This window comes from Euphorbia lathyris, chromosome 2, assembly GCF_963576675.1.
Source record: "Euphorbia lathyris chromosome 2, ddEupLath1.1, whole genome shotgun sequence".
NCBI lineage: Eukaryota > Viridiplantae > Streptophyta > Magnoliopsida > Malpighiales > Euphorbiaceae > Euphorbia > Euphorbia lathyris.
This window is the reverse complement of record NC_088911.1, coordinates 40,945,036-40,955,542: the sequence shown is the minus strand read 5'-3', so window position 1 is coordinate 40,955,542 and position 10,507 is coordinate 40,945,036. Positions and strand designations below refer to the sequence as shown.

Here is a 10,507-nt window from a genome sequence, read left to right as displayed (position 1 = left end):
GGCGTCGGCAGAACGTATATGAGGGTTAGGGTTTCTCTTGATGTTCGGAAAAGCTTGTGTGCTTCTATGCCTATCAGCAAAGCAGGTGAGACTCCACAAACCATTACGTTCAAATATGAACGCCTGCCTATATTTTGTTTCTTCTGTGGTTGTTTAGGCCATGCTGAGAGATTTTGTCTGAAATTGCTTGATGTGCCTGATCCGGCTACTGTCATACGGCCATTCTCGGTGGAATTACGTGCTCTGCCCCGCAGGTTGTAGCCCCCACCTCAGTCGAAGTGGCTCTTGTCCAAGCCGCCTGAATCGGCTCGTCCGTTGGAAAAAATTGCGGCCCCGGAAAGTTCCATTGGAGGTATTATGAAACAAGGAGTTGGAACAAAGACAGTGATGAATACTGTTTCCTTGTTTGAAAATAATAAGGGGATGACCTCAAAGCAAGGAGACAAGAAGGATAGCCTTGTTGTAGTAGAGCCAAAGAGGAGAAGAAAGGAGGAGGTAGTTGAGAATAAAACCTCTGATATGGTAGTGGATACAATACCATTAGTGACTGGTTCAAAAAACTTACAGCAGGCGGGCTCTGGAGACCAGACCCGCCGAGAAGAATGAGTACGTTAAGCTGGAACTGTCGAGGCATGGGCAACCCTCGAACAGTTCGTATGTTGAAGAACTTAGTTGCTAGGTTCAAGCCCGACTTTATTTTTCTGATGGAGGTGAAATGTAACCGCGAGAAAGTTGAGGTAATAAAGCGTAGTCTTTCTTATTCTGGTCTCTTTTTCATTGATCCTATTAACCAAGGTGGAGGTTTGGCTTTACTTTGGAAAATTAATGGTTCAGTCAGTTTGTTACGGGCTTCTAGGAATTTTATTGATGTCAAAGTCTCTTTACTGGGTTTGCCGGAGTATCGATTAACCGATTTTTATGGTTTTCCTGAGCGTTCTAGAAGGTCGGATTCTTGGGAGATGATCCGGGATCTGTGTAATAATCATTCTTTGCCTTGGGTAATCATTGGAGATTTTAATGACATGGCTTTACAGAGTGAGAAGAGTGGTGGTCGTAGACATCCACCTTATTTAATTAATGGTTTTTCTGATGTGATTGAGCAATGTAATCTGTTCGAGGTCCCTATGATTGGACATGCGTTTACTTGGGAAAAGAGCAGAGGCTATCATAATTTTGTTGAAGAGAAGTTAGATCGGGGATTAGCGTCATCCAGCTGGCTTCAATTGTTTCCATCGGCCAAAGTTATTAATGAGGAAGCTTCGGCCTCTGATCATTCAGCTCTTGTGCTGTGTCCATCCCCTAGTGAAGGGGTGTTTGTTCGCCGGTTCCGATTCAAAGCTGCCTGGACTCAAGAACCTGATTGTCGTGAACGGATTGTAAGCTCCTGGAATGCAAATGCCTCGGCTGACATTTTGGTTCGGCAGGAGCAGTGCGGGCAGGCGCTGGATCAGTGGGGAGCTGAGTTACGCAGTCGGTTTTCTTCCAAACTTATGGATTGTCGAGCTGAGATTAAAAGGTTACAGAATCGAGTCGACGAGGCTGGTCAGGCGTTACTTTTAGAAGCTCGGGAAAAACTGGAAAATATCTTGTATCAACAGGAATTGTATTGGAAGCAAAGAGCAAAAAAATTATGGCTGGCTGGCGGTGATATGAATTCAAAATTTTTTCATGCAGCTGCTAATAATAGAAGGAAAAAGAATAGCTTTGTGAGGCTTCGTGATGAAATTGGCGAATGGCGCAGCTGGGGTGCAGGTTTGGATTCTGTTATTCTCTCTTACTTTACTCAGCTTTTTACCTCGAATGGTTGTGTTTTGGGGCCTATTATTGAAAATGTGGTGCCGAAGTTGTCTGTGGAAAATTGTGATATGCTCTGTGGAGATTTTAATGCTGTGGAAATTAAAGAAGCCTTGTTTTCAATGCACCCTGATAAAAGCCCTGGACCTGATGGTTTTAACCCCGGTTTTTATCAGAAATTTTGGGATGTAGTAGGAGGTCATGTTACTGAAGCTTGTTTGTTATGGTTAAATTCTAGAATGTTGCCTGATGAGATTCATGAAACTAATATTGTATTAATCCCTAAGAAATCGAAGCCTGAGATGGTTTCTGACTTGAGACCGATAGCTCTTTGTAATGTGATTTACAAAATTGTGTCTAAAGTCTTAGCTAATCGGTTAAAGAAAGTCCTTCATGTTCTTATATCTCCGTCCTAGAGTGCCTTTATCCCTGACAGACTAATCACTGATAATGTTATGCTGGCATTTGAGGTGAATCACTATCTCCATCAGAGGACTAGAAGGGTTTCAAGTGGTATAGCTGCTCTTAAGCTTGATATGTCTAAAGCATATGACATGATGGAATGGAGTTTTCTTTAGGAGATGTTAGTGAAACTTGGTTTCCCATGGAGCTTTGTTAACCTTTTAATGCAGTGCGTTACAAAGGTTAAATATAGGGTTGTCCATGGGAAGCATGTTGTGGGCCCTATTGTTCCATAGAGGGGGCTCCGTCAAGGGGATCTGCTGTCACCATATCTCTTTATTATCTGTGCGGAGGGTCTTTCTCTCTATTTATCTCGGCTGGAGTCAGAGGGTCGGATCCGAGGTTGTGTTGTTGCGACCAAGCGCCACCAATCTCTCATTTGTTCTTCGCTGATGATAGTTACTTCTTTTTCGGAGCCAATCGATCAGAAGCTTCAGCAATTAAACAAGCTCTAAATGACTATGAGTGTGCTTCTGGATAGAAAATAATTTATCAAAATCCTCTATATCCTTCAGTCGAAACTGCCCAGATGGTGGGTGTGCTGAAACTAGTAATATCTTGGGGGTTTCCACTGTAGCCCTCCCGGATAAGTACCTGGGTCTACCTTCGGTGGTGGGAAGGAATAGGTCACAAGTTTTTGGATTTGCTGAGGATATGGTCCGGGCTAGATTGAAGAGTTGGAAAGCCAGATTTCTATTAAGAGCAGGAAAGGAGATTATGATCAAATCAGTATTGCAGGCGCTTCCTACTTATGCTATGAGTCTCTTCCTCTTTCCTATGAATATCTGTGATGACCTTGAGAAGTTGATGAACTCTTTTTGGTGGGGATCAGATGGTTCGGGTAAAGGTAGTTTACATTGGAAATCGTGGGATAAGCTGTGTTGCCCTAAAAAAGCTGGTGGAATGGGGTTCAGAAAATTGTATAATTTCAACTTAGCTTTATTGGCTAAACAAGGTTGGCGTCTCAGCTCAAATCCTGAATCTCTTGTGGCTCGAGTTTTTAAGGCTCTTTATTATCCGAATTGCTCTTTTCTTGATGCATCTTTATCTGATGGGCCTAGCTTCATCTGGCGTAGTATTATGGGTGCTCAAGAATTGTTAAAGTCAGGTATTCGTAGATTTGTAGGGGCGGGAGGTGAGGTCCGGATTTGGGATGACCCGTGGCTCCCTGACAATCATTTTCCATATATTGAAAGTGAAAAATTGGATGGGTTAGGGGTGGAAGTGGCGGCTGATCTTATGGAGGAAGGTCGGCGGTCTTGGGATGTTGGGTTAATTTCGGGCATTTTTTCTCCTCGGGATGCAAATCTTATTCTCCGTATCCCCTTATCTAATCGGATTGATCATGATGTGTGGTATTGGAAGGATGACCGACGGGGCAACTATACAGTTAAAAGTGGGTACCGAAAGCTTATATCTGGATTTGGAACAAATTGGTTCATTGAGTCTACACTTTGGAATAAAGTTTGGAATCTTAAAGTGCCCCCTAAAGTTAAGAACCTTCTTTGGTGGGTTCTTGCTAACTGTTTCCCATCTAAAGTCGCACTGAAAGCCCGAAGGGTTCCTATCTCAGATTTATACGAGCTCTGTCATGGGACGGTAGAAGATTCTTATCATATTTTTCTCAGATGTACTATGGCTCGAGCTATTTGGACTATTTCGCCTATTGGGGATGTGGGAACCCAATTTCATAACATTTTTTATTATTGGGGTTGGATCTTTTCTAAATCGGTGGAGCTTGTTGAGCTTGTAGCGGTTTTATGGTCGGTTTCTCCTTATGGCAGTCCGGCTGTGCCAAGCCCGACGGTGTGGCAGCGTCCTCCAACAGGCTTCCTAAAATTGAATGTGGATGGGGCGTCATTTGCGGATGAGAATGCGGCTGTGTTTGGGTGTATTGTTCGGGATGAGTTAGGCCGTTTTGTTGCAGCTAAAAATGGAACCTTGCAGAATTATCAAGATGCATCGTTCATTGAAGCGCTATCGGTCCGTGAAGCTCTTAGTTGGATCAAAGACCGCGGATGGAAGGATGTAATCATTGAATCAGATTCTTTGATCGTGGTTCAGTCTATGGCCCGCCCGTTAGAGGTTTCATCTCCTTTTAACGCCTTAGCCAATGATTGTCATTTTTCATTGAACGAGTCTTTTAATTGCTCTATTCATTTTGTCTGCCGTTCTGCAAACTCGGTTGCTCATTTGTTAGCTAGAAGTAGTATTTTACCTTTTCATCGGGGTGAGTGGTTTTCTGTACCCCCTGATTTTATTTGTAATATGTTTCTTCTTGATTCTTAATATATGCTTCTTTGGTTGTAAAAAAAAAATGATTTTTCTAAATTCTCAAAATAGCGTTGCATTTTATGGATAGGAATTTATAATATTAAAAGAATAAATGAATGAATTTTACTTAGATATAAGGAATAAGGAATAAATAAATCTAAAATTGAAATTCATTGTTTGTTTTTTATGTGAAATTCTTAACAACTATTTTATTTTATCTTATCGTATTTGAAATTCTAATAGATATATTAAAATAGAAAGAAATTTAGATATTTAGTCAAATTTTATAAAGATTCAAATTTAAATAAAAACCAACATAAAACTTTTATAAATTTATTTTTTTTTTTGGTAAGAAAGGAAAGGAAAAAAACAAAACCAACAAAAAACCTACACCGGGATCAGTTTAGGAAGGCTGACTCCAATCATATCCTCTAGGAGAGAAGGCAAAAGAAAAGAAGGAAGAACAGATAGGGTAGAAACACCTAACATTCTCCCATGTCCAGCAGCTGCTAAGCGATCCGCCACGCGGTTTTGCTCCCTAAAAATATGGGAGAAATTAAGATACTCAAAGGCAGGACGAAGCCTCAAAATAGCTTTGATGAGATTCTGGCTCTTCAGACAAACAGCCTGGCTATCTGAAATCCTGTTAATAGCCTCTAGATTATCAGATTCCACCGAGAGCTTTTTAACACCCATGCGAATGGCGAGTTTAATACCTGACAAGATACCCCAGAGCTCCGCAGAAAAGGAGGAGCCCGTCCCCAAGTTATGGGTAAACCCCGCCATCCAATTGCCACCAGCATCCCGAAGAACTCCTCCAGCAGCAATTCTGCCATTGCTAAGGCAGGAGCCATCAGTATTCAACTTAGCAAACCCTTCTCTAGGCTTACTCCAGCCAACTAGCAGGATCTCTTTATCCGGGGAGGGGCGAACAAGGGAATCTCTTTCAAAGCTTTTAGTAATAACAAAGAGCTTCTTCGAGAAGAAAAACAGTAAATCAGGAATAAGGACAGCCTTACCCGCAAATAATTCTTCATTCCTCCACTTCCAGATTTGGTGACAAGTAATAGCAAAGAGGATGGCACCGTGCTCCATGTTGGCCAGCAAGTTCCCCTTGGCTCCTTGAGAGAACCAGTCCCCTTCAGAAAATGCCATGAAGGAAGGGAGGATGTGATGAGGGAGGATCCCTTCCCAGATCTTCTTACTATTTGGGCAATCCCTCAAGGCATGGCACAAGGTTTTCACATTGTCTCTGCATCTACTACAGGCACTAGACTCAGTCAATAATATAGGAATAATATTTTTTTATTAAATCAATGTCTTATAAATATAAAAAGAAAATTACCTAAAATTATAGCATGATTTAGGGCAATCAACAATTAATATTGTAACGTTTATTTTATGATAATTGATCTTTTCTTTTATCGTTGTCTCCTCTATCTATAAATAAAGAACGATTTCTTCACAAAAGATTATATGATTTTTTTTAGTATTGAATTAAAAATGGCTAAGAGAAGAAATTCAGAAATTGAAAATTGTTGGACTACAAATAATAACAAAAAGGCCCGCCACAGTTTCATTTCAAACTGTGATATTGGACTCAAGTCGTTGATTCAGATAGACAACGATAATCGTACACCGTACACGTACAATCCCAGAATCATTTCTGGTCTACCCAAACCCCAGCATGGCAGACGTAGTCGTACACCGCCTGCTACTCCTTACGGTGGTGGTGGTGGTGGTGGTCTGCCTGCTACTCCCTCACAGAACCAGAACCAGGCACACGGTGGTGCTGCTGGTGGTCTTCTCTCCAAGCTTTTGGATCCTGCTCTCCGTCTTGCTTACTCTGGAGCCAACCTGCTATTCGGTTCCTTCTTCTCCAAATCTCAATCTTCTACCAATCTCAATCATGGTGGAAGTTTCAGTCCACAACTGGCTCCTCTTGTGGATGCGGTGGTAATAATTAGTCACCAGAAAATTCTAATTATCATAGGAAGGTTTTTTAATTGCATTTTATGCCTATTTCACAACTCACTTTGGTGTGATTGAAATGTACTTCTGTTAATTTGCTACCATATCTTCTTTTCTTTTAGTTTAATTAACGAATAGATACAGACAAAGCTATTTTCTCCTATAGATAGAGACAAAATGTAGTGTAGTGACATATCCATTCTCCCATTTAAGATTCTATTATTTTTCATTGATGTTTTGGTGGAGTTGGAATGTGTACTTGTAAATTGTTGTTATCTATTCGCTCTTATACTAAGATTGTTTTCAAGAAGTTGCATCTGTTTATTCTGTGTATTTGATTAAGATCAGTCTTAGAAGAAGAAAAGAGTTCATCTCACTGCATAGTAAATAAACTTAGTTGGAGATCCTCAACCCCTATCCTGCCCTGCAGTCATTACCACTATTATCAGGCTTTTTGTGTCCTAGGCCATGTTTAAGCCACTGGCTTGATAATTTCTGTATTCTTGAAGAATGGAACATATAATTGACCTTATTTTTTAGCCAAATCCTAGTATGTGAGAAATCCAATCCAGCATGTGTACCTCAAAATCTAAAATATGTATAAACACCTTGACATTGGGAACCAAATTGGGTTCAGTTGGGAGTTTCTTAATATTGTATGTTGCTGTTTCTCCTTTGTTTGGATTGGAGGGCTTGTGAAAGAAGTAGTAATATATTTTTTATGTATTGTATTGTATGGATGATAAATGCATTCAATTTTAATGGTATTTCTTTTTCACCTACTTTCTATCCATTTACATTTTGTTTCAACAGATGCAAGATGATATTGGCTCTTCACCAATTGAAATTGCTAGAGCCTATATGGCACATCGAACATCAGGAGTAGGCTTTGGTACTACCAGCTCAATGTCAAGAGATAGCAATGAGCTTGTGGGAAAGCCATCGCAAGCACTTAGGTCTACCCTACGCTGGCCTGGTGCCTTAGTGCAGGATCAGCATGGTTATATGATCCCACAAACTCAGAGAAAGAGATTTGGGTTTCATAATTTTCCCCGAACCCCATATTCTAGAACCAATCATTCGACGACCAAGTTTAGGGTATGTGAAATTATGGTTTCCTTTTATGCTATGATGCTTTAAAAATGAATTATTGCTCTTATCCTTAATAGTTTTGTTCTTCTGTCTCATCAGTTGATCCAGTTACAGGGAAATCATGGTACGCACCCTAGCATAATGACAAATCCGTTTGAGCAGACTACAACTCCATTAAAACAGGTAAATTTTGTGTCTGTTATGAAATTTTGTTGATCAAGTTTCTGGGTTGATTCTTATTGTCCGAGTCTTTGTTGTACTGCATAGGTACATTCAAAGACCAATGCAATAAAAGCTTACCAAAGATATGTGGGACCCATTCATAGGCTGCGGCACAAGTTTAATGTTGAAACTCCCGCTGGAGGATCAGTGAATTTTAACGGTGTAAAAGTGGGTACTGGTGTAACTTAGAGGGCTTATCTTCTGCTCCAAAGCAAAATGTGGAAAATGGACGAATAGATAGTCAGTGTACTAAGCCACAAAACACTGAACTATTTAGTCTAGGAGTCCCTGCTCAATCTAGTCGGGTGGCTCGAAAAATATTAGAGCACCTTGATAGAAAGCCACCTACTCGTATAGATAAGTCTGCTATGCTGCGGATAGCCTCGTCATGGAAGAAACAGCAACAGGAACCTGGTAACAAGGTGAATGCAGTGGCAACAGCTTCAGATATAAAAGTTGCCACTGCTTTAACACATGGAGATTATGCTGGGCCTTCACAAGATTTGACAAAAACCGAGAATGCTCAACACAAGGGTGCCAGCGAGGTTTTTATCTCCTGTTTATTATTTATGCATAGTATCTTTTAGAATTTGTTTATACTCAAATTTTGATCCTGACTAATTATGGTACAGGATGTTTTGAAGGTGTCATCGGACGCTTCTGCTTCTGCTTCGGAACAGAAGTCTGCTGAGTTGCCGTTAGCCTCGTCATGGAAGAAACAGCAGCAGGAGTCTGGTAATAAGGTGAATGCAGTGGCAACAGCTTCAGCTTCGGATATAAAAGTTGCCACTGCTTTAACACATGACAATTATGCTTGGCCTTCACAGGATTTGACAAAAACCCAGAAAGCTCAACACAAGGGTGCCAATGAGGTTTATATTTCTTGTTTTATAATTTATGTATAGCATCTTTTGGAATTTGTTTATACTCAAGTTTTGATCTTGACTAATTATGGTACAGGGTGTTTTGAAGGTGCCATCTGACGCATCTGCTTCGGAACAGAAGATTCCGCCTACAACTTCCAGTGCAAAGCCAATGTTACCTAACATTGCCATTGATACTAGCATGGAATTTAGCTTCCCTGTTTCTGCTCCCTCATCTGAGCCACCGACACCCACATTCAAGTCTGCTGAGTTGCCGTTAGCCTCGTCATGGAAGAAACAGCTGCAGGAGTCTGGTAATAAGGTGAATGCAGTGGCAACAGCTTCAGCTTCGGGTATAAAAGTTGCCACTGCTTTAACGCATGGCAATTATGCTTGGCCTTCACAGGATTTGACAAAAACCCAGAAAGCTCAACACAAGGGTGCCAATGAGGTTTATATTTCTTGTTTTATTATTTATGTAAAGCATCTTTCGGAATTTGTTTATACTCAAGTTTTGATCTTGACTAATTACGGTACAGGGTGTTTTGAAGGTGCCATCCGACGCATCTGCTTCGGAACAGAAGATTCTGCCTAGAACTTGCAGTGAAAAGCCAATGTTACCTGACATTGCCATTGATAATAGCATGGGATTTAGCTTCCCTGTTATTGCACCTTCATCTGATCCACCGACACCCACATTCAAGTCAACTTTCTCGGTGGTTGGTCAGAGCGAGGGATCATCAGTCCCGTCTTGCAGTTTCCCTTGGACGAGCAGTGGCTCCATACAACACATCCCACCTGTGCCAGATATAGTAGTATGTTTACTTAAAAAAAGCCAAGTGTTCAAATGTCTCATATGCACAATTGCATGAAAAAACAGTTTATCTGATAACCCTTTCTTTCCATTGAGCAGTTGTAATCCATTCTGTAGAGCAAGCCAAATACATCTTCCAAGAAAATCTCAACAGTTTGCCATTTATTGAGTGTTATATCATCACTAGGATCAAGACCATAAACCACCAAACCTTTGCATCTTTAGGAACATCAGTATCTCCCATACAAAAAAATCTGCTCTTTGAAATCTTATGGATGCAATACTAGTTCCAATTGGCATTAAAAACTAAGTCTTTTGAGTTTATTATGCAAGGACTTTTGAGATCGTATAAGGATCTTTTCATATAACAAACAACATTCTAAGCCATAAGAGCACTAGAAGAAATCAATTCTACTATCAAAAGGAATCTGACTCAAAAATAGTTTGTTTAAATTCTATTAGATACCAATCATTTCCAAAACAAAACCAACATTCCCTTTACATAATAAAAATAAATTTTTACAGGCCCAATGACACTAGCTAGTGACAATTCTTGAGAGCCAGGAAAAAAACCTTGTTACTTTTCATTGATCGTAATAAAAAAAACTGGTTGATAAAGAATCTCTCTCTTCCAAAAGTTTAATAGCATAATTAGTAACAAGCTCATTAGTCATCTAAACATTTTCAACAATTTGTCTCCTAAGGATAAAAACAGATTTAGAAGCTCCTTGTTTTTTAGAAGCTACATATATAGTGATTTTTTTACTACTGAAATTAATTACAACAATAATACATACTTCCGTAGGATCTTTTAGAATTTGTTTTTACTCAAACTAGTTTTGATTCTGATTAATTGTTTTGAAGGTACCATCTGACGCTTCTAAGCCACCGACACCATCTTTCTTGCTCACAGTCCCATCTTTCTCTTTCTCTTCGACGAGTAGTGAAGAAGAAGAAGAAGATGATGATGTAGCTGGCGGTCGTCGCGACAGTTTTATTTCCTGGAAAAAGAGGA

The 10,507-nt window shown here is 40.1% G+C and overlaps 2 protein-coding genes across 2 annotated transcripts; both read left to right on the top strand.

The window, feature by feature from the left end:
* The first annotated feature begins 6,033 nt into the window (after nucleotides 1–6,033).
* On the top strand, nucleotides 6,034–8,004 carry LOC136216880 (uncharacterized). Its single transcript, XM_066003424.1, has 4 exons — nucleotides 6,034–6,486; nucleotides 7,315–7,599; nucleotides 7,693–7,776; nucleotides 7,861–8,004. Exons 1-4 carry the CDS (start codon nucleotides 6,034–6,036, stop codon nucleotides 8,002–8,004), a joined length of 966 nt encoding a protein of 321 aa, XP_065859496.1.
* A 50-nt stretch (nucleotides 8,005–8,054) lies between these two features.
* LOC136220719 (flocculation protein FLO11-like) lies at nucleotides 8,055–9,615 on the top strand. Its single transcript, XM_066008513.1, has 4 exons — nucleotides 8,055–8,360; nucleotides 8,448–8,687; nucleotides 8,776–9,129; nucleotides 9,218–9,615. Exons 1-4 carry the CDS (start codon nucleotides 8,184–8,186, stop codon nucleotides 9,548–9,550), a joined length of 1,104 nt encoding a protein of 367 aa, XP_065864585.1. The 5' UTR covers nucleotides 8,055–8,183; the 3' UTR covers nucleotides 9,551–9,615.
* The last annotated feature ends 892 nt before the right edge of the window (nucleotides 9,616–10,507 follow it).

Coding starts and splice junctions, on each gene's coding strand:
- LOC136216880 (XM_066003424.1), top strand. CDS start 6,034: ATGGCTAAGAGAAGAAATTCAGAAATTGAAAATTGTTGGACTACAAAT. Junction 7,600..7,692: donor ATTCGACGACCAAGTTTAGG/GTATGTGAAATT, acceptor CTGTCTCATCAG/TTGATCCAGTTACAGGGAAA. Junction 7,777..7,860: donor CTACAACTCCATTAAAACAG/GTAAATTTTGTG, acceptor TGTACTGCATAG/GTACATTCAAAGACCAATGC.
- LOC136220719 (XM_066008513.1), top strand. CDS start 8,184: ATGCTGCGGATAGCCTCGTCATGGAAGAAACAGCAACAGGAACCTGGT. Junction 8,361..8,447: donor AACACAAGGGTGCCAGCGAG/GTTTTTATCTCC, acceptor ATTATGGTACAG/GATGTTTTGAAGGTGTCATC. Junction 8,688..8,775: donor AACACAAGGGTGCCAATGAG/GTTTATATTTCT, acceptor ATTATGGTACAG/GGTGTTTTGAAGGTGCCATC.